Consider the following 21,363-nt stretch of genomic DNA (forward strand, 5'->3'; position numbering starts at 1 on the left):
TATGTGAACATTGTTAAAGTTAATTGTGTATTGTCATTTTGGATAAAGGTTTGACTAACAATAAGAAATACTCACGCTGCTGTCTATGGTTCCGCCCTCCCCGCCTGTGGAGCCTTCCAGAAGTCGCCGGCAGACCCGTGTGGCTTTTAGCTCAGCCACACTTCAGATTTACACCTTAAAACTCCGTATTTTATACACCAAACGCTTGTTGCGTGTCGTAACCCATCTGTCAATATGTCCACTTTGGGGACCCTTGCTTTCGATGAGTATGGAAGGCCTTTCATCATTATTAAAGACCAGGACAAGAAGACACGGTTATCGGGCATTGACGCATTGAAGGTAACGTTACAATGGGCTAGCTAGCGGTGTGGCATGTCGGTTAGCAAGTTGATTTGTTGTTTGTGTCGTTGTGTTGGGCATGTTAACTGTTGAACCGAAATGACATATGTTGACACCTTGGTTTTGATGCAAAGGCGTATACTAAACTGCCAAGTTAAGATGGTAGTGCACCGGCATAGCATTAGCTACAGGATTAGCCAGTCATGCTAACATGAGGCCCATGTGCTTTCTGTAAACCGTTCAGCCCGTAGGTGCTGCTCTACTCCGTAGGGCTGCGCCCTAAATGGTCATTACTGATGCACATCATCTCCAGATGATACAGTTTGAAACAGTCACTATTAGTGAACTTCAATTTACCTTGGATGTAATCATCAAGAGTGATATTTAAAATGTGAGGTAATTTTAGTGTCTGTGTTTTGCAGTCTCACATTATGGCAGCCAAGGCAGTTGCGTCAACACTGAGAACGTCTTTGGGGCCAAACGGTGAGTACAAAACAATGACTTCCCCCGATCCCTAAATAAAATAATTAATTTTAACCATTACTTTAACATCACGTTGTCACTTTTCTTGAAGCATTTTTTTAATGTTTGCATTCAGGTCTTGACAAGATGATGGTTGACAAGGATGGAGAAGTGACTGTCACAAATGATGGAGCCACTATTCTTAGCATGATGGATGTGGACCACCAGATTGCCAAGCTTATGGTAGAATTGTCCAAGTCCCAGGATGATGAGATTGGTGATGGAACCACTGGAGTTGTTGGTATGTGAAAGGCAGAAGGGTCGAACTAGGATGATTTTGTTGGCTCTAAATCTGGATTCATTTAATTCAGCTAAAATTTAGTGGTGGTCCCAGCATGGTGGTCTCTTATGCATATTCATTTTTTTTTTCTGCAGATCTATTTAACCCAGTGAATGTGGGAATAATAATAATAATAGTGTTGTGCAACAATATATGGGTCAGATTGAAAAGGAAAAAATAACTGCTAAGCAATAATTTTTTACATTCAGTTTGAGAGAGAGAGAGAGAGAGAGAATGACATGCCCAATGCCCAACTTGTACTGTATGGCTATTACAAAAGTGGAGAAAATGATTGAATCTTTTTTCACCTCTAAAAGCAGCACTATTCCCCCAGCCATTGCTAAACATGCATGCTGTAATATACAGAGCTCTCTCAGTATTTTATAACTGAATCTCATTGAGACTGTTTGCTTTCTTGTGAATACAGTAAAGTTTTAAACATCTTACCACCATCTTGCATAGCAAATTAGACATTAGCAACATTGTTGCAGCCTTGTTCAAGAAAACCTGCGGCCGTCATATTCCAGTTATTGTTGGTTATTGTGTAACTCTCTTCTCCTCCACCTCCTCAGTGCTGGCTGGGGCTCTGCTTGAGCAGGCTGAGCAGCTGCTTGACCGTGGAATCCACCCCATCAGGATCTCTGACGGTTATGACCAGGCTGCAAGCATTGCTATCGAACAGCTCGATAAAATTGCAGAAACTTTCCCCTATGACCCCAACAACACAGAACCACTCATTCAGACTGCCATGACAACATTGGGATCTAAAGTGTGAGTCTCCTGTATTGGGTTGTGTGTATTTTGTTACTATTGGAACAATTAATATAAAATGTCTTTACATTTAATTGCCTCCTTGCATTATTATATTTCCAATTGCTTGGAGTTGTTTTTTGAGATTTTGCAGGGGCACTTGTATATTAAGAAATGTTATTGTTGTCTTTCAGTATCAATCGGTGCCACAGACAAATGGCAGAGATAGCAGTGAATGCCATCCTAACTGTGGCTAACATGGAGAGAAAGGATGTTGACTTTGAGCTTATCAAGATGGAGGGCAAGGTCGGAGGCAAGCTGGAGGACACACAGCTCATCAAGGGAGTCATAGTTGACAAGGAGTTCAGCCACCCTCAGATGCCCAAGGTATGGAAATTTTATTCCATACCATGAACCCAGAGTGAATATGTGGAGCCATGTAGATTACAGCACAGTTAATAAATGTAGGATATAAATCTGTATGTCTTAATCTATCTTTTTACGTCTTCATGTATCTTTATATTTTTTTAAGTATTCAATGACGTTAGAATGCAAGTGTCATGTATGTCTTAAATGTGAGGCCACTTATTGCATTGTAATTGAGATGCTCATAAGGACACTGTTACTTGCCTTTTAGTGGTCCAGCCAAGCACTACAAGTTACATTTCTTTTTACATTTGTGCTATTGTGCGATTTTCTAACATCAGTTATTTGTCACAACTCAGGTTCTGAAAGATGCTAAAATTGCCATCCTCACCTGCCCATTTGAACCTCCTAAACCCAAGACCAAGCATAAGTTGGATGTGACTTCTGTGGAGGACTACAAAGCACTCCAGAAATATGAAAAGGAGAAGTTTGAGGAAATGATCCAACAGGTAACACCACAGAATCTGTTAGCTACATATGCTCCAGTTACCACTTAAATGGCAAATTGTCCTAATTGAGTTTATTTTATCTTAAAACACTTCACATTTTAATGTCAACTGAATTGCCAAATTTAGTTGCTAGTTCAACTTGTGTACTTTATATTTCTGTTTTAGGTCAAATCCAATGGTGCTAATTTGGCAATCTGCCAGTGGGGCTTTGATGACGAAGCTAACCATCTCCTGCTGCAGAATGAGCTTCCTGCTGTGCGCTGGGTCGGAGGGCCTGAGATTGAGGTGAGTGGCAACAGACATGAAACAAGTCCTTTATGTAATTTCATACTTGACCAAATAGTTTTACCTTTTTCACTTTCATCAGTCAACATTTAGTGGCCGCATGATGGTTGTGAGCAGAAAGTGCACACAACAATACTACTTAAATATTTACTTCTGTAAACAATGTTAATTGTGTTTCCTTTGCAGTTGATTGCCATAGCCACAGGAGGCCGCATTGTGCCAAGGTTCTGTGAGCTGACACCAGAGAAGCTTGGTACAGCTGGTGTGGTGAAGGAGATCTCCTTTGGCACTACAAAGGACCACATGCTAGTTATCCAGGAGTGCAAAAACACCAGGGCTGTCACCATTTTCATTCGGGGAGGCAACAAAATGGTAAATATGGATTATACTGTATACATATATTATATATATGTGGAATATGTCATACCCATATATTGTTCTATCCATTTTGCCTTACTTTTTATTTTATATATCCAATTAATAGATCATTGAGGAGGCTAAACGTGCTCTTCATGATGCTCTGTGTGTAATTCGCAATCTTGTCAGAGACAACCGTGTTGTGTATGGAGGAGGGGCATCAGAGATTGCTTGTGCTCTAGCTGTCAACCAGGCTGCAGATAAGGTGAGGAGCAGTAAAAATACACTATTGTGAAGAAATCGTAAAAATTGCTTACCTTACAATAAACAATAAAAAAATACTCATGCAGATATTGACATGCTATAACTTCTTTCTCTTTCCTTTTTAGTGCCCATCATTGGAACAGTATGCCATGAGGTCATTTGCTGATGCTCTAGAGGTAATACCAATGGCGCTGGCTGAGAACAGTGGGTTGAACCCAATTCAGACCATGACAGAGGTCAGAGCCAGACAGGTCAAAGAAAACAACCCCTTCCTTGGCATTGACTGTCTGCACAACAACACAAATGGTAAGGAATGCAGTGAATGCAGACATTGGAAACACTTTTTCATGTTAAAGCTGACAAATTAATTGATTTTGTGTTTGTGGTCCTACTCAGACATGAAGCAGCAGCATGTGATCGAGACCCTGATTGGCAAGAAGCAGCAGATCCAACTGGCTACTCAGGTGGTTAAGATGATCCTTAAAATCGACGATATCCGAAGCCCAGGAGAGAGCGAAGACTGAAGCCCTTCTGAACACAAAGATGTCTGAGCTGTTCTAGAGGTTTTTAGGCACTTCCGGAGCACCATGTCCAAACCGCACTGCATATTGCTATTTATCATTTGATACAAAGTGTTCAGGCTGTTGTAGTATCAAAGTCACCATTAAAATGTTGGTCTGTTCCAATTTCTAGACTCAGTTGATCTCATTTCAAACCTCCAGTGTTGAATCAAATGGCACCTAAGTTTATTTGTGTAGTTCATGTCCAGTTGTCATTACCTGTTTTGTAGAACGCATTATTTAACATTTTACAACATGGGACATAAGAAGGTATCTTACAGTCCATGAATGATTGAACACAATTGATTTACAGGACAGGATACAGAATTTATACAATATCCATAAGAATAGTGCTAAACGTATTTGAAGTTAATGCATAGACACTCATTTACAATGAGTAGCTGACTCCGGTGAGCTGCTTCTGACCTTCATATTTACATGTACTTGTTGAACCAGTTGAGCATGTCTGTTCTGGCCTCCTGGATTTTGGGTTTGTCTGAGGGGTTGATATCTTCTCTCTTGCGGTGGACAAACCCATGAGTCTGACCCGGAAAGATCTTCACCTGGTAATCCACTGTACACTTCTCCTTCAGCTTTGATTCGAGGACATTTACCTTAACGCCACAGGTTGTTTGTGGTTACGTGACAAGACAGAATTTAATTTTGAAAAAAAATATCTGCAACATACTTCATAGCTGGTGTATTTCAACATACTGTATGTACATTACATGGTGAGGAGGGGAGAGCAAAACTGGATTTTTAAAAAGTGTATAAAAGCTGTGCACACTAACCTGATCCAGGGGGATAACCTCATCTTTTTCCGCGAATATGAACAATGTAGGACTCTTGAGCTCATACCTGCCCTCCTTTGCACGGAGTATGCCTGCACACAAGGCCATTATTAAACCACTGCACAGTAATAAAACAGCATGTTATTCTGCCTGAAACTGAAGACACAGTGAATCAAGTCATGTAGCAGTGACTTACCATAGACTGACACTCCAGCTTTGATGTCCGGGTACTGCAGGGCCAGGTGATGTGTGGCTCCACCTCCCCAGCAGAAACCCACTGATCCAATGTGTTTTGCCCCACACTGCTGCTTCAGGTACCTCAGGACTGCATCCACCTCTCTGGGTGGATGTATAAATGGTCATTAACTAGTGCACAGATGAGGAAATTACTAATGAATTACTACAACATGTGGATAAGCCAGCAATGAAGAAATCCTCATCATGACATCACCAGCACATAAGCTACTACTGATGATCACTGAACTGGAAAAAAAAAGCTTAGTTACTTGTTAATGTTGTTTGGTTTTTTGTCCTCAAGCCACTCCTGAAATTTGGACCAGTCACCTGTGGGACTCCATGGCTCCTTTCCAGCATAGAAGTCCGGACACACGGCACTGATCCAAATAAAACAATGACAGACAAAAAGTTCAGGACAAACTGGCCACCATAACCACATCATTGAAACACTACAAGATCTCAATAAATGAACGACAGTAGTAACGTGTTTCAAGTGTGTGAGGCTTAAATAAAGTCATTTACATACATGTATCCATTGGTAGCCAGCATGTCAGCAATGAATCTCGTGTTTGGAAGTTGCCACCCAAAGACGTCTTGTATGACAATAATGGCTTTGTCAGATACAGTGGATGGCTTCACTACATAAGCTTTGATGTGCTCTATCTGGACCTCCTGGCCGAGTCCTCCATACTCCATCCGATCCCCAATATCACAGGGACATGGCTTTGCTTCATTGGCCATCTGGTGACAGACCGAGAAAGAGTCAGCTGAGAGGAAGCTTACTGTCATTTCAGTACATATAATGTATTTAAAGTACATTTAAACGACTAAATGCTTTGTGCACAGCTAAATGCTTTGTGAGTGAATACGGTAGTCACTCGAAATGATCATGAAAGCATTTGCGCGACACAGTGAAAAAACATTTAGCACGACAGCTCTTTAACTTTCCCCGTGTGTTGAACTTAGCCTCAAACAAAAGAGTTTCATGTGCATTTGAAAATCATTTTGCAAAAATGAAGGACATACCGTGTTGTCTTACGATTTTCTGGCGAGATAAGTCTTCAGTCTTTTGTGTAACACTACAAGTCTCAGGTGTAGAGTCACTGGGTTTATGTCTGGGCTGGTCTGTCACCAGTTTTACACTAAGAGTGAAATTCCTGCCCTCGCCTCCAAAATAAAAGCCGTCCGTTTCTACTTGACATTTTCTGGGTAGTTTACACTAAATCGAATTAAAGGAGGACTCTGTCGTGCCCTCAGTGTCTTTTGCCTACTTTTCTTAAACCCTCATCACAGCTCCTATGATAATAATCATAAAAGCATATGGTCGGAACATCACACTTTTATTTTTTGGGTCGAACTTGTTGCAGTTATTGAAATAATACTAATGTTATGTTTTTGTCAACACAACCAGAGACATCCATCTGTAAACTGAAAATTACAGACACATGTAGCGTATAAATGCTTCATATATCCCTACTTAAGTATATTTGAATGAATGTTTCTTAAAATCTGTGTTTTGATCACTTGTTAGTGGGTTGACTGAAGAACTTCTCTGTCCTTTAACAGACAACAAGGTCACGGTTCATGGGAGTTGGGACATAAACGCATAATCAGAAAGCTGTGATGATTTATCCCACATGTAATGCTGTTATTTGTCCTAAATGTGGCAGTTTTGTTGCACTGTTAATTATTTTTTAAAGACAATAGCATCGCCTTCTGTGTCTGTGTTTGTTTTATAATGGACACGGGCCTTATATCCGGTACCAATCTATTTTTGTCTAACTTGACTGAAATCATTTTTAACTCGTTAAATTTTAACTCAAATCAATCCCAGGTGTTACATAACTAAGTACCAATCCTTGCCCCTTGTCTCTGGGTTGAACTGGGATCAAAAGGCACCGCTGGGATTCGAACCCAGGATCTCCTGTTTACTAGACAGGCGCTTTAACCAACTAAGCCACGGCGCCGCTGTAGCTCAGTGCCACACTGTACTGTAACAATTCATGGCCAGACACAGCTGTTAATTCTCTTAATATGATGTTAAGTGCTTTGCATTTTAATCTTGTGGGATCTATATTATTACATTAAAACATCTGTAGAGATCGGATACAGCAGGATCTTCTTGTATTTTATGAAACATAATGGTTTAGTAATTTGTAGTCTAATAACAAATAGGCCTAAATTATTTTACCAATCACGGCACGTATTAAAGTCCAGGAAATATAATCAGTGACATACAAAGAGAAGAAAAAGAGTTATAATCATTGTAAAGTAAAAGAAATTAGCACATACAAAAACATCTTAACAACAGAATGGTTCAGAAAAATATATGAATTTACTCATAGGGTGGACCTCACTACTCAAACTCTGCTGTAATGCTAAAAGATAATATTTGTAATGAATGTGTCAGGTAATGAGTTGACAAATATGTCGAGTTTCTAGAAATTTCACTGAGGGAGAGAGAAAAGTATTTTATCCAATTACGGGGACACATATCTGTATTTTATTGTTTTTCAGAATCAAAGATTAAATTAGCACAGGCTAACTTAGCCACATGTTGCCCTTCACGTTGCAGACGTTTCTCTGCCGTAAAACGTCACTAGCTGTCGTAAAGTAAACTGTTGTGACAGCGGGTAGCCGTCACGTTAGCGCATGCGTTAGCGAGCTTAGCTAGCCGTTTGACTCCAAGGTTTTAGCTGTAATTTCAGCGAGGCGCAGGATGTAACGTTGTTCACGTTTTTTGTTTTACTTTAAAAATACACTGTAAATATAAACCGTTTTGTCTGTCGGCGAACATACGCTGGATGTGAGAGGAAACGACGAAGGGAGCGCTGGTGTTCAGTCTGTTGGGGAAACCATTTTATGACTGTCAATACATCCGACACAGAAGGATACAGTCCTCTCTCTAGCTGCATTTAGCCTGCTAAACACAACTGTCTGTGTCGTGGATGGGTTCACTGAATAAGGTACTTCTGGAAGAAACGGTGACTGGTGCTTAGCGAACAACATGGACACTGCCGAAGAAGGTAAATACCTTAAGAAACGCTAGTTGCCTCCCTGCTGAGGTTAACTAGCGTTAGCTTCGTACGTGCATCACCGCCTGCTGCTGACCTAGCCTGCAAGCGGTTAATTTAGCTGGATAACACATAGCTATCTCAATACTCTTGTCTGTGTAGTGTGAGATTGACTCGGGAGTCGGAAGATGACTGTTACATGCCGTGTCTGTACAGCTGAGCTCAATATGTGAGCGTACTGTCGTAATTAGAGAGCGTGGAAATGACCAGAAGTTCCAGGTGATGTCATCAGTCTCCTGATGGATGGCAGGACAGATAAGAGTTTGTCGTGTGACCCACTGAAATGTGTGTATTCTGTTATCTAAATTGCAGTCTTTACGTTTCTAGGTCAGATACCTTCATTCAAAAGAAGCCTGCCTAGTAACACACTCCAGTTCCCACTTGCTATCTGCACATCTCTGTGTATCTTGGCTTTGGTGATGGGTGTCATGCACAGTGTTCACTCACATGTTGTGTATGTTTGTTTGTGCAGCGGATATTTGCCGAGTGTGTCGCTCTGAGGGGACCCCAGATAAACCCCTATACCACCCCTGTGTTTGCACTGGCAGTATCAAATTTATCCATCAGGAATGGTAAGTGTGTTTGTTGTCACTTCCTATGAGCAGCTGTAATTATTGGGACCCTGTGAGTTAGCATCCCCATTTTCTCTTTGCAATTTAAACTGGCCGTAACAATAATTGTGAAGGTTTAGGTCAACCTGATGATGTGCCCCATACATAAACATGGTGTTTTTAAAAATGTTTCTAGCATAAACATTATTCCTAATTCTGTACATGTGAGCACAAAGCTTTGAGATACTCGACTAACAATGTACGTCAATGTTTTTGTTTTTAAAAAAACACTTTTCTTTACACTGATTTTTGAGTATTCAGATTACAGTATGTTCAAAAGACTCTCACTTAATGTGAATACCCAAGATAATGTGAGATACTTGGATTATATGTTTTGTTTTTTCAAGGTTGTTAAGAAATTTGATAACTGGAAGCACTATAATTATTTCTATTCTCATGGCATGTGAATAAATGTAATACAAGACTAGAATAGGAGGATGCAGAACAAGTTTGTCCTCTGTCAGATCCAGACTTCACAGTACCCCAGAGACTACTGGCCATAGGTATTGGCATGGTGAAACAATGCCTGGTACTGTGAACGTTGTACTCAGTTCTCATCTGTCTTGCATGAGAGGGTCACTGCTTATTAGAGCATCAGGTGTCACTATACAGGCAGAATTTAAATCCAGGATGAGATTGTTCTGTGGTAATTGTTGAACCTCACCCTTTACTGACTTTTTCTGCACCAGTCATTCAACATGAGCACTTAGACTGTTTGGCTTTTAGTTTTACTATGTTTTTTCATATAAGGAACTTGGAAAAGATTTTTCATAAGAATGAATTGTACGCTAATCTTGACCTTCTAAATGTTGCTTTACAGCTTAGTCCAGTGGCTGAAGCACAGCAAGAAGGAGTACTGTGAATTATGCAAGCACAGATTTGCTTTCACACCAAGTAAGTCCCTGTGATTGATAGATGATCCACTTTAATATATTAAAGTCACTCACGTATGGTTCACTTTTATTGAAAATGATATCTTTAATAATACAAATGAAAAAGAATCTGGAATAATACAAATACAGATGTACAGAAAAGATTCTCTCTCTCTCTGTCTCTCTCTGTCCACCTAAGTCTACTCCCCAGACATGCCCTCACGACTGCCCATACAGGACATTTGTGCTGGCCTGCTAACCAGCGTGGGCACGGCCATCCGCTACTGGTTCCATTACACACTGGTGGCCTTTGCTTGGCTCGGAGTGGTTCCTCTCACTGCATGTAAGCAGCACACTCACAGATGCAAATGCTGAGATTAACTGAACTGAAGGCCACAGTGATCTCTCCCCAACAACTGGATTACACTTTATGGATTAATGTATTGACTCAAGTGTCACTCTTTATCCACTGTATCCACAAGCTTAAGTGTCTTTGTTTTGTGCACACATAAAGGCACTTTAATGCACAATTCCTCTTTCTGGAGCACATCATTTAGTTATTGGTGATGAGACCATGACATAGTCTTTACACATTAGCTCATCTTTACGTTTAACACAATCAAGAGTATTATAGCTTTAGTACAGCATTACATAACAGGCAATATTGTGTTTGCTCAAATATATGTTAATCCCCTTCTGTACTCAGTGTTAAAACATGTAAGCTGGATCTATTTAATTCTCACATATTACATAAATAGTTTGAGTTTAAAAATGATTTACTATGTGCAGATTGACACTAATTTCTGTATCTGGACTTTCTTTCTCAGGTCGCATTTACAAGTGTCTGTTTACCGGCTCTGTGAGCTCACTTTTGACACTGCCATTGGACATGCTGTCTACGTGAGTGACGCTCCTGGTGTATTATACTCTATAGCTACACAGTATTTTAAAGCTAATTAAAAGTGAACAGCATTTACTTATTTTCACAGGTTTTCTTTATCTTAACCTTTCAGTGGTTTTGCATGTTTATTTGCTTATCTACTTTTGTTTGTGTTTCATCAGGGAGAACCTGCTAGCAGATTGTCTACAGGGCTGTTTCGTGGTCACCTGCACCCTGTGTGCATTTATCAGTCTCGTGTGGCTCAGAGAACAGATAGTCCACGGTGGCGCTCCCCAGTGGTTAGAGCAGCACCAACCTCCACCGCCCAATGGGGCTGGACAAGCCAACGAGGTAAATTGATTGATTAGCAGTGAAGCCAAGTAATTTCTTATTCTTCTTTTTCTTTTTTACTGAAAAGGAAAATATACAGGTCAGTCAGTTCTGTTTGTGAGACATTAAACATACCAAGCAAAGAATGGAGGTACACGAGGTAGACACAAATACAGTATCCTACACTAACTCTTACAGCAACTCTGTAGTGTCCTGCTCTGACATAGATACTTGTACATCCAATCTTTATCACACAGAAATCACCCATGCTGTCATCTCTCTAAAATGAAATGAAAGTCTTGAATCCTGTTCTTCAATCCCAGGCGCAAGCTGCAGGTCAAGGAGCAGGTGATGAGCCCCCTGCAGCCCAGCCAGCTCCTGCTGAACCTCCGGCCCAGAATGAAGCTGAACCTGAGCCCCCTGATGCCCCCCCCGACCAAGGTGATGACCCAGAGCTAGAAGAAGAGGAGGGAGCAGCTGCTGAAGATGCAGACGCCAACAATGGAGCACAAGGTTAGAAGTTATTCTGTTTAATATACCAACAGCATTTCCCATTAAGGTTTTTTTTCACCAGATGTGGCTGTAGTATGTAGGGGCTGCCAGACTGTAGAAAAAGTTTTAATCAATATATAAATCTAATGAATTGTTATACATGTATTGTCATTAATAAACTCGCACACTGCCTGTCTGTCTATCTTATTTGTGTTCTGGTCTGGTTTTTAGAGTAATATACTGCAATGCTTCAATTTCGCAACATTACAAAACACTGAGGAATTGACACAGAGGCAGGACATGATTAGTAAAGCATTTTCAACATTTTTGTTCTAAAGTAGACCCAGCAAACAACGTCATCTTTTTACAACAGAAAACAAGGGTTAATGAAAATGAAATCTTCATTTTGACAAACAGTAGAAAAGTAGAAGTTTCCATAATGGTCTCATTTGAAACCAATTTGCACAGGGATTGCAGTTAATTTGAGTATGATATAACGACGTGTCAAAATGCTACTCGTAACTCTCATATCTCACTTATTTGTTTTACTGCCGTTAATGGACTGATTTTGCAGCGGGCTTGGCAAAAAGAGCTGATAATGAACTTTGATTGTATTGTAAATTATTCCAGATGTATGATGTCATTACAGCCAAGTGAAAACAATGATAGACCATGACAATAGACAGTTTAACACTGAGAGTTTTTCCAGAAACAGCATTTCAAATAATGTTTCTTTCTTAGTGCTAAAAGCCAACTAAAAATTGACATAATAAATTTGTTTTTCTGTCTCAATGTCTTTCTTAAGGTTCCACTTAGCAAGCCGTAAGATGCACATTAAATGTATTTGGCAAAGTGTTATTATTCTATTATGCAGATACTTTTTCAGTTGCATACTGTTAGACCAGTCCTCTTCAAGTTTTCAAGGTGATCCCTTTCTGTATAGATGACATGAATTGGAATGTGCTGGAGTGGGACCGAGCAGCTGAGGAGCTGACCTGGGAAAGGGTAACTTTGCTTGTCATTACTAATTTTCAATGAGCCTCATCTTAAGCACACAATCTATGAAACTCTGCAGGTGATTTTGCTATTTCTGTAATGCTTGTACTCAAAAAAAAGTTGTTCCTTTCAGATGCTTGGCCTGGATGGTTCACTGGTATTTTTGGTAAATATTTATATCCAAAATAGCATTTGCATAATTATATTTTTTCCTATCTGGATGTAAAGTTAATATCTTACCAGATGATGACTGCTATGTCTTTGACTTGTAGGAACATGTGTTTTGGGTTGTGTCTCTAAACACACTTTTCATCCTAGTCTTTGGTGAGTAGAGCGAAAAGAAAATTTATCATAAGCATAAAGATACACTACACAGTGATATGACCCTGATCATATTGTCATACATACAGACTTACTTTTCTTATCTAAAATGTGTTTGTAACAGTGGTGTACATATAATACAGCTTTACTTCTTACTTTGTTCATTCAGCATTTTGTCCCTACCACATTGGGCACTTCTCTGTCGTTGGTCTTGGCTTTGAGGATTATGTAAGTAAACTGCTTTCATCAGCTCAGCTTTATTATGCAACAATGTATCTCATGAATTATACTTTTAATTTATTGACTATTGCCTTGTTCTGTCTTCAGGTTCAAGCCTCACACTTCGAGGGCTTAGTCACAACCATTGTGGGATACATACTTTTGGCCATGACACTCATCCTCTGTCACGTATCCTTTGCTAGAACAGCATCCATCCTCTATACTTGAAATGTGAAATCTAAGCTAATCCGAATTCTGTTGGCTTTAGTCTTACAATATTGCAGTGCCAGGCACAATGTGTTAAATTTATCTCTTTCTGTGTGCAGATGTAAGTGTGTGTTTGTGTGTGTGGTGCCAGTGTTGATCCTTAATAGTTGTCACAGGGACTGGCTGCTCTGGTCAGGTTCCAGCGCTCTAGACGTCTCCTGGGTGTCTGCTACATTGTTGTCAAGGTAACGCCTTTCTGCTTTGTGTAACTCAAGTTTATTACCTGAACATAACACGGACTTAGAGTTTATTTGCAGATACACTCATAAGCTAAGGGATGGAGAAAATATGCTCTAGTATGACAAAAACAAATGAGTCCAATGACTTGGAACAGGCCTGTCCATAGTGTTGTGCACTAATAGAACAACCACAGAGGGAGACCGTTAATAGTATCCTGATGTCACGTACACTAACTCCTTAAAACACTGAATGAGAAAATAAGTGTCACAGTATTTCAACACATTTTACAGATGTTTGATTTTTTTTATTTTTTATTTTTTATTTTATATACATGAAGTGCAAACTGTAACTTGGATGTCTCTGCCTCCATGACAGGTCTCCCTGCTAGTTGTTGTAGAGATCGGGGTGTTTCCACTCATCTGTGGCTGGTGGCTTGATATCTGCTCTTTAGTAAGTATGATTTACTGTCAGTATATCTCTGTTACTCAGTTAAATGATCTTATTGCTCTTGTTTTTTGCTTGAGCTCTTAATACTTTTTTGTAATGTATAATGTTTGGATTGTGAACCAATTTCTGTAATACTTTGCTTATCTACAGTAGATACATTCCTTATTTTCCTTAACTAATTTCTAATTTCTTCGACTTCAACAAGGTGTAGAGACAGTATAAATAGCTGTTATGTGGCCATTCATTGTTGGTGTATGTTAGTGAAGTTCCACTCTTTACACTAACTGGCATAGTAAAAGAAAGTACCTTCTCCCTCTCCTTCATGGGCACCTGATGAAATCATGCACCTGTGGTATCTTGCATGATAACATTTTGCAATATTAATTATACAGCAATCTTATATGACACATTATTGTCCCCTTGCGAGCACAAGAGAGAGAGTGCATGTGTAAAACTAAAGTATGCAGATGGCTAAATGAGGGAGAATTTGGTATGGAGATACCGCCATCTTGTTTTTAAATCAAAAGTCCACTTAAAAATCCAACTGAGAAACTAACACAAAAGCCTTTTAGAAATCTAAAGAAGATGCTTTACACCACAGCTTTTTTTAGACAGTGTGTGCCGTCTATCAGCTGTGTCTCTCCACTGTCTTGTCCTCTCTCTCCTATCTGCAGCTATGCATTATATAAGCAAATACTTATAAAATTTGAAAGTGTTTTCTCAAACCAACACTGAAATTTTGCACCCTGCAGGAGATGTTTGATGCGTCACTGAAAGACAGAGAATTGAGTTTTAAATCAGCCCCTGGTACCACCATGTTCCTGCACTGGCTCGTGGGAATGGTCTATGTCTTCTACTTTGCTTCTTTCATCCTCCTACTGAGAGAGGTACGATGACAAAATGTAATCATCGCTGTCGTTTATCTTTGGTTTCCTGCATTAGTTTAGTGGGAGTCTTTGCTGCTGTTTGTCCATCAGGTGCTGAGGCCTGGGGTGCTGTGGTTTCTGAGAAACCTCAATGACCCAGATTTTAACCCAGTGCAGGAGATGATTCACCTGCCTATCTACAGACACCTGCGGCGGTTCATTCTATCTGTGGTGGTGTTTGGCTCTATCGTGTTGCTCATGCTGTGGTTGCCTATCAGGCTGATCAAACTACTGCTGCCCACCTTTCTCCCATACAATGTCATGCTCTACAGGTAACCAGCAGACATAACAAAATTATCGTTTACATAGCAATAGACTGTGTGCTGACAGTTGCTTTGTCTCTCTGCAACAATGAAACCACTTCTGCTTCAGGACGGATAGCTGCAATGTATTTTTTCAGTACCTCTCAAACTAAAGAGGAAGTGTTGGCCACATTGCCCACACAAAAGACTGATCTAAAGAAGTGTTACAGTGACTTGACTCTTTGAATCTATGATAACACAAGAGAAAACGAATTAGAAGTACTAAGTCTAACAACTGCTCTGTAGTAAATGCATCGGCACACACTCCAAATATCTTTTTCTGTTCAACACGTGTTTCCCATCAGTGATGCCCCGGTCAGTGAGCTGTCATTGGAGCTCTTGTTACTTCAGGTTGTGCTACCAGCTCTGCTGGAGCAGGGACACACTCGCCAGTGGCTGAAAGGCCTGGTCAGAGCTTGGACAGTCAGTGCTGGATATTTACTGTAAGTCAAGTTTGAATCCACTTTATTTACGAATTGTAACATCTTTTTTATATTGACTGTCCGTAACTGATTGACTTCTTGTCTTTGTCTCCAAAGAGACCTCCACTCCTACCTCCTTGGTGAGCAAGATGATAACGATGCCAACCAACCTGTGAACAATAACAACAATAACAACCCTCCCCCTGGGCACCATAACAACAATAACAACCCTCCTCCAGCTGTTGGTGAAGGACTGCATGCAGCCCATCAGGCCATCCTGCAACAAGGGGGACCAGTGGGTTTCCAGCCCTACCACCGACCTCTTCGCTTCCCAGTCAGGGTGAGACAGTCCCCTATTCTCAACATTTACGACTATTGTTTCTGGAGCTGCCTTTGCAGAATTAAATGTCGTAATGGTTCTGTATTTTAGTACTGTATAATTGTGATTTCCAGTGATAAGATTTTTCTCACAATTGATAGTTGTTTCATTCATGGATTCGGGTTGATTATTTAACTTTGCAGAGGTTTCTGAAATAATCGCTATTGGCAGGGAAATCACACAGTTGCAGAATGATTTAACACAAACTTGTCAGTTTAATAAGACTGTGGAAAAGCTGTAATCATGAGGTTTCCTCAAAAACACATGTTTAATTACATGTTTTGCCAAGACTGCTGGGAATAGTCAACACCCTCTTCATTTATACTCACCTTACCACTCACAAGGGTTTTGGTGACAGTAGCAGAGATGTGGTGAGTTAACAATGTACTGGTTAATTTGAAAAAATGAAGAAAAATATATACACTATCAGTCATAACTAGTTTAATCAATTTAGAAAATCTTTTTTTTTTATTGCTTTATATTATCACAATTAACAGAAAACCAAAACAAACAAGCAGGAGAGTAACCTAAAAAGAAAGAAGCATGTTATTTATTTATTGAGTTATTAGTTATAAAGAGGAAAACAATCCATCTTAACCCTGACAATAAGTAATCTCGTCAATTGCTTGCATAAGTCAGATATTAGCTAAAATAAACTCTTATTGTAAATATTAAAAAGTGTCATGACTATGAAGATGATTCCTGATAGTATTTTTAGATCATCTGAGTTTGATTACTTCTCATTTACTTCTGTTCTAAAACATCTGTCCTGTTTTCACCAGATTGTGTTGCTGATAGCTTTCATGTGCATCACCCTGCTCTTGGCCAGTCTGGTGTGTCTAACTTTACCAGGTAATTCACTTATTCTTCAGTAAGACTTGAGCATCACTGTAAAGTTGGAAAGACTGTAGTTATGAACAGTGTGTTTGTCATTTGTGTTTCAGTGTTCACCGGCCGCTGGCTGATGTCCTTCTGGACTGGAAACTCTAAAATCCATGAGCTGTACACAGCAGCATGTGGCCTGTATGTTTGCTGGCTATCTATCCGCGGAGTAACTGTGCTGCTGGCCTGGATGCCTCAGGGCCGCACTGTCATTTTACGTAAAGTCCAGGAGTGGACATTTATGGTGAGTATCAGTGAGCAACTTCCACTGTTAGAACAGCAAAACTGCAGCAGAGTGGTCTTATATTTGCTTTGTCTCTTTCATTAATTAGCTTATGTCCATATATTGTATGTTATCTGCTACTAAGCTCATTTTCTCTGCTTTAATTTGTTGAATGAATAATTATGTTAAATATCTATAATCTCTTTATGTAGATCCTGAAGACGCTGGTTGTAGCTCTGCTGGTTGCTGGAGTCATACCCTTGCTTCTGGGCCTGCTGTTTGAATTGGTCATTGTGGCTCCACTCAGGGTACCCCTGGACCAAACACCCCTCTTCTACCCCTGGCAGGTATGATGGTGTGCATGCATATTCTTCTTCTTTTGTCACATTTCCCAGCACGGAAGTATCCAGAGTTAACTAAACTTTATGTTAATCTATTTCTGTTGCCAACAGGACTGGGCTCTTGGAGTGCTTCATGCCAAAATCATTGCTGCCATCACTCTCATGGGCCCTCAGTGGTGGCTCAAGACTGTTATTGAGCAGGTGGGTTTTAGATATGTGTTAGAGGCATGCTGTGCACTTCTCTTTTTGACTAAGCCTCACTGCAAACAATTTCAGTCTCTGGAATATACTATGTTGGATTATCTATGAGTAGGATTTAGACGACTTTACTTTTAGACTTTTTAGAGTGTGTATATAATGTATAATGTGATCAGTTGAGTGTTGAGTCTGTAATTCAAGTTGAAGAACTTAAGTTAAAGTTCTCTTGTCACTCCTTGAGCTAGACTATACATCCTCACCATACCCATAGATGCTGTTTTATTGCTGTCTTTGCATTGCTGTCTATTTAAAGAGTGGGTTCAGAAAAGGCAAATGGAAATAATTTACTTTACACATAGCTGTAAGGTATAATAACTGTAACCTTTTTCAGGTTTATGCAAATGGAATTCGCAACATTGATCTCCAGTATATCATCCGTAAACTGGCAGCACCAGTCATCTCAGTCCTGCTGTTGTCCTTGTGTGTGCCGTATGTGATCGCTGCTGGTGTGGTGCCTGCTGTCGGTGAGTGTCGACGTGTGGATCACTTAGAAAATAAAAAAAGTTGTCAGTTTCCTTGTTGGTTTGTTGAGATTTGTCACTAATAGGACTTTTGGACTCTGCTTCTTTCCATAGGAGTGACTCCAGAGATGGAGATTCTAATGCAGAGGAGAATCTACCCATTCCTATTGATGGTGGTTTCGCTAATCGGCATCCTGTCTTTCCAGATCCGTCAGTTTAAACGACTATATGAACACATCAAGAACGACAAGTAAGGATTGTTTAGACTCATCTGTTGAAAACAACACATATAGTGTTTGATCTGCAATAAATGATGTATATATAAAGGACCAAAATTACTGAAAAAACTATTATCTGTGGAAACTGGTCTTTCAGTGATCACACAGTGTGAAGGACACTGCATCAACTCTACATCTATGTATGATGTCCAACAAGTAATCTGTTGCGCACAAAAGAAACCAATGGGTATTGACTACAGAAGTTAGTTAGTGTTTAGATATTGACCATGGATGAGCTCTGTTTTATTGGATTTGTAATTATAGTCTTATAAGCAGTAGTGCTAGAAAGCCTTAAGAATCATAATAATAATGTCATAACCTCTTTGCAGGTACCTGGTTGGCCAGAGACTTGTCAACTATGAACGGAAAGCTGGAAGAGCAAGCTCAGTCCCCCCCTCCAATCCTGTTGTCGAGTAGAGCTTTGTGTCACAGGCTGCCACGTTTTTGCACCAGTTATCCTCGTACACCCTCTACCCCCGATGGCTTACCCAACCCTTTTTGATTTTGAACTTAGTCCATGGACCATAATCCTTTTGGATCTCCTGTGGACCTCGGTGGATTTGATGAATGAATGTCGTTCAATTTCTTGAATTCCCTTTCATGCTCTTAAAAGGTGGGATGGGAAAATGTATTATAATCACGGGACAGCTGAGTAATCCCCCCTCAGACAAACAGAGTAGAGATACAGACGAGGGTTAGAGGTTTTAATTGAAGCTCAGCATCTGTATTGTCATTCATGCCTTGCTTTGTAAAGTACTGCCTGATAATTGTACATGTGTAAATACTTGGAGCGCAGACTTTGTCTTAAAAAAAAAAAGAAAAAAAAAGACATGGATTAATGCAATGACCATTGTACATCTTAAAAGTTTATGTATAATTTATTAAATCAAACTGACAATTTGTTTTTCTGCTTCATGTGTTCTCAATACAAAATCATTGTTGTGATATAGTTATAACTATACACCTGTCCCGCTAAAATGACCCGAAAATTAAAGACTGTGTGCAGTCAGAGAGAAGACTGATGGATTGGAGGTAAAATAATATACCATGCAGCAGGATCAGTACATTATGGGGGGTAGTGTTATCGTCTCATCTTTTGGTATAAGTGGAGATTTCAGCACTATTCCAAATTGCTCTGCTAGGACACCAGTAATCTCCTCATCTTTAAGTTCCCTCGTTGTGGTCTCCACCCTTCCCTTTGTTTCCACTGTGGGAAATGTGACGGTGATCAGTCTGCGACCAATGTAGGTGAGCCTCCCACTCGGTTTTAAAACGGTGCAGAGAGACTTGCAGAAGAAGACGGAGCAGGGGGAGCTCTGGTGGTACTGGCACATCTCCGTGAAGTCCTCCAGGCATCTGGGTTCAAATGTAAACTTGTAGATCTCTGTCCATTCTCCATCTGCACCTCTATTTTCCTCCTTTTGCCACTCCAGGAAATGCATCCCTAAACCTTCTCTGATACGGTACACCCGGTGGCCCTGCTCCTGGACTGCACTGGTCTCCAGAGAAAGGGGGACGCTGAAGCCCGGAACGCCGAACCCGACGTCACACAGCCACCTCTGCCCCTCGATGTTCACCATTAGGACCAAGTGGTCAAAGGGTGGCCCGTAGCAGCCGGTGATTGGACTTTTCACCTGAGCGGAGAGCAGGGTGATCTGGAAACCCAGTTTTCTCAGCAGCCAGGAGAAGAGCCCGTTGTTCTCGAAGCAGAAGCCGCCTCGGCGCTGGTTCACTATCTTGTCGTACAAAAGAGGAAGCTGGAGTTGGACTGCTCCTCCGCTGTGCACCGTCAGGTCCTCAAACGGCACCGACAGCAGGTGACACAGGTGAAGCGAGCGCAGCGCGTCCAGGGTGCGCGCAGCTGGAGCCACCGACCCAATGCGCGACAAATACTTAGCTACGTCCATGTCCACGGAAGTCATGTTGCTGCTTCTGGATGACTAAGTTTGGCTACAGACATATAGTCTACAGCCTGAGCTGTAGAGTAGCTACATGGACATTGACCAGCGTAGTGTAAATCATTAAGGTTGCGGTGTTTCCTTTAAATCATAGTTTTCTTCCTGTTGCGCAATCAGGCAACAGGAATGACCTGTGTTACAGGAAGAATCCTTAGGTCATAATCACTCATTACACCAAAACAGTATAAAACACCCACAAATACTTTTCACAGTGACAAGTAGCCTGTACGGTTTCAAGGTGCTGACCCTTAGATAAAGGTGATGAAGGCAAAAGACTTTTGTCAAAACTGTATTGTTAGTGTTAAAATCAGAGGATTTCAAATGGAAACAGGCTACATTAAAGTGAAAGGCAAGAACAGTGGTAATATTTTAACAATCAAATAGTTTAATGTACGAGTTTCCCACATGAAATCTCAAAGAAAACAACTAAATGTCACAGCAGCAGAGTGAACATGAGCCTACATCAAAAATCAAACCACAAAACCATCAGAACAGAATCAATGCGCAGTCTGTAAACGTGGGTAATGTTGTTCAATTTAAAACATGTGAATACAATAGCACTTTTTCTACACATGCTTCAGAGTTGGCATCTCTAATATAAGACTGGTTCTGATTAGAAGTTTTCCACAGTAATTCAACAGCAGGTTTACTGATTTACTAATTTGATTAATTTTAACTTTGTTAAAATCGTAGCACTTCAGTATCAACCTCCTTACAGCCTATCTTACCAATGATAAATTCAGCAGACCGCGGGGCTGAAATGAAAAAAATGGCTACAAAGGGCACCTGATAAACTTAGTATGTCGCCATCAGCAGAAAACAACCTATGCCTATGTTTGAGGAAACTGTTACAATTCGTATAAACTCTGTGGAGCAGGTGACTGTTTGAACAATTACATTTTAAAGGACTTAATTTCATATAGCAGTGTTTTTAGTTGTGGTCATTGAGGCACAATGTCAATGTTTCCCATCTGGTTTTTTTAT

General features: G+C 40.3%; 4 protein-coding genes and 1 non-coding gene across 5 annotated transcripts; 2 read left to right on the forward strand and 3 right to left on the reverse strand.

Moving 5' to 3' along the window:
- Nucleotides 1–100: 100 nt before the first annotated feature.
- On the forward strand, nucleotides 101–4,358 carry cct5 (chaperonin containing TCP1, subunit 5 (epsilon)). The gene is made up of 11 exons (XM_026363942.1): nucleotides 101–339; nucleotides 762–822; nucleotides 938–1,102; nucleotides 1,714–1,912; nucleotides 2,086–2,278; nucleotides 2,617–2,766; nucleotides 2,932–3,051; nucleotides 3,238–3,423; nucleotides 3,536–3,673; nucleotides 3,798–3,978; nucleotides 4,069–4,358. The coding sequence occupies exons 1-11, from the start codon at nucleotides 235–237 to the stop codon at nucleotides 4,194–4,196; spliced, it is 1,626 nt and encodes a 541-aa protein (XP_026219727.1). The 5' UTR covers nucleotides 101–234; the 3' UTR covers nucleotides 4,197–4,358.
- A 38-nt stretch (nucleotides 4,359–4,396) lies between these two features.
- Nucleotides 4,397–6,379, reverse strand: cmbl (carboxymethylenebutenolidase homolog (Pseudomonas)). The gene is made up of 6 exons (XM_026363943.1): nucleotides 6,287–6,379; nucleotides 5,787–6,001; nucleotides 5,530–5,637; nucleotides 5,220–5,362; nucleotides 5,024–5,115; nucleotides 4,397–4,846 (listed from the first exon to the last, which is right to left on the reverse strand). Exons 2-6 carry the CDS (start codon nucleotides 5,999–6,001, stop codon nucleotides 4,667–4,669), a joined length of 738 nt encoding a protein of 245 aa, XP_026219728.1. The 5' UTR covers nucleotides 6,287–6,379; the 3' UTR covers nucleotides 4,397–4,666.
- A 774-nt stretch (nucleotides 6,380–7,153) lies between these two features.
- Nucleotides 7,154–7,227, reverse strand: trnat-agu. The gene has a single exon. It is a non-coding gene; the product is annotated as a tRNA-Thr (tRNA).
- A 664-nt stretch (nucleotides 7,228–7,891) lies between these two features.
- On the forward strand, nucleotides 7,892–19,286 carry marchf6 (E3 ubiquitin-protein ligase MARCH6). The gene is made up of 25 exons (XM_026361294.1): nucleotides 7,892–8,286; nucleotides 8,807–8,906; nucleotides 9,766–9,839; nucleotides 10,017–10,160; nucleotides 10,645–10,717; nucleotides 10,880–11,048; nucleotides 11,351–11,540; nucleotides 12,463–12,524; nucleotides 12,649–12,681; nucleotides 12,788–12,839; nucleotides 13,006–13,064; nucleotides 13,164–13,244; nucleotides 13,439–13,507; nucleotides 13,878–13,952; nucleotides 14,702–14,836; nucleotides 14,927–15,147; nucleotides 15,483–15,620; nucleotides 15,717–15,939; nucleotides 16,761–16,830; nucleotides 16,923–17,104; nucleotides 17,296–17,430; nucleotides 17,536–17,625; nucleotides 18,014–18,146; nucleotides 18,258–18,393; nucleotides 18,751–19,286. The coding sequence occupies exons 1-25, from the start codon at nucleotides 8,268–8,270 to the stop codon at nucleotides 18,836–18,838; spliced, it is 2,751 nt and encodes a 916-aa protein (XP_026217079.1). The 5' UTR covers nucleotides 7,892–8,267; the 3' UTR covers nucleotides 18,839–19,286.
- Nucleotides 19,112–20,498, reverse strand: LOC113163001 (arylamine N-acetyltransferase, pineal gland isozyme NAT-10-like). Its single transcript, XM_026361296.1, has one exon. The coding sequence runs from the start codon at nucleotides 20,341–20,343 to the stop codon at nucleotides 19,480–19,482; it is 864 nt and encodes a 287-aa protein (XP_026217081.1). The 5' UTR covers nucleotides 20,344–20,498; the 3' UTR covers nucleotides 19,112–19,479.
- Nucleotides 20,499–21,363: the final 865 nt, after the last annotated feature.

Source organism: Anabas testudineus, chromosome 2 (assembly GCF_900324465.2).
Source record: "Anabas testudineus chromosome 2, fAnaTes1.2, whole genome shotgun sequence".
Classification (NCBI taxonomy): Eukaryota; Metazoa; Chordata; class Actinopteri; order Anabantiformes; family Anabantidae; genus Anabas; species Anabas testudineus.

Excerpts from the sequence above, each read along its gene's own strand:
- cct5 (XM_026363942.1), top strand. The coding sequence starts at position 235 with ATGTCCACTTTGGGGACCCTTGCTTTCGATGAGTATGGAAGGCCTTTC. Across the intron at positions 1,913-2,085 it reads ACAACATTGGGATCTAAAGT|TATCAATCGGTGCCACAGAC; the intron begins GTGAGTCTCCTG and ends GTTGTCTTTCAG. Across the intron at positions 3,979-4,068 it reads TCTGCACAACAACACAAATG|ACATGAAGCAGCAGCATGTG; the intron begins GTAAGGAATGCA and ends GGTCCTACTCAG.
- LOC113163001 (XM_026361296.1), bottom strand. The coding sequence starts at position 20,343 with ATGACTTCCGTGGACATGGACGTAGCTAAGTATTTGTCGCGCATTGGG.
- marchf6 (XM_026361294.1), top strand. Across the intron at positions 8,907-9,765 it reads AAATTTATCCATCAGGAATG|CTTAGTCCAGTGGCTGAAGC; the intron begins GTAAGTGTGTTT and ends GTTGCTTTACAG. Across the intron at positions 13,953-14,701 it reads GGCTTGATATCTGCTCTTTA|GAGATGTTTGATGCGTCACT; the intron begins GTAAGTATGATT and ends TGCACCCTGCAG.
- cmbl (XM_026363943.1), bottom strand. The coding sequence starts at position 6,001 with ATGGCCAATGAAGCAAAGCCATGTCCCTGTGATATTGGGGATCGGATG. Across the intron at positions 5,363-5,529 it reads AAACCAAACAACATTAACAA|AGAGGTGGATGCAGTCCTGA; the intron begins GTAACTAAGCTT and ends ACATCCACCCAG. Across the intron at positions 4,847-5,023 it reads AGGTTATCCCCCTGGATCAG|GTAAATGTCCTCGAATCAAA; the intron begins GTTAGTGTGCAC and ends TGTGGCGTTAAG.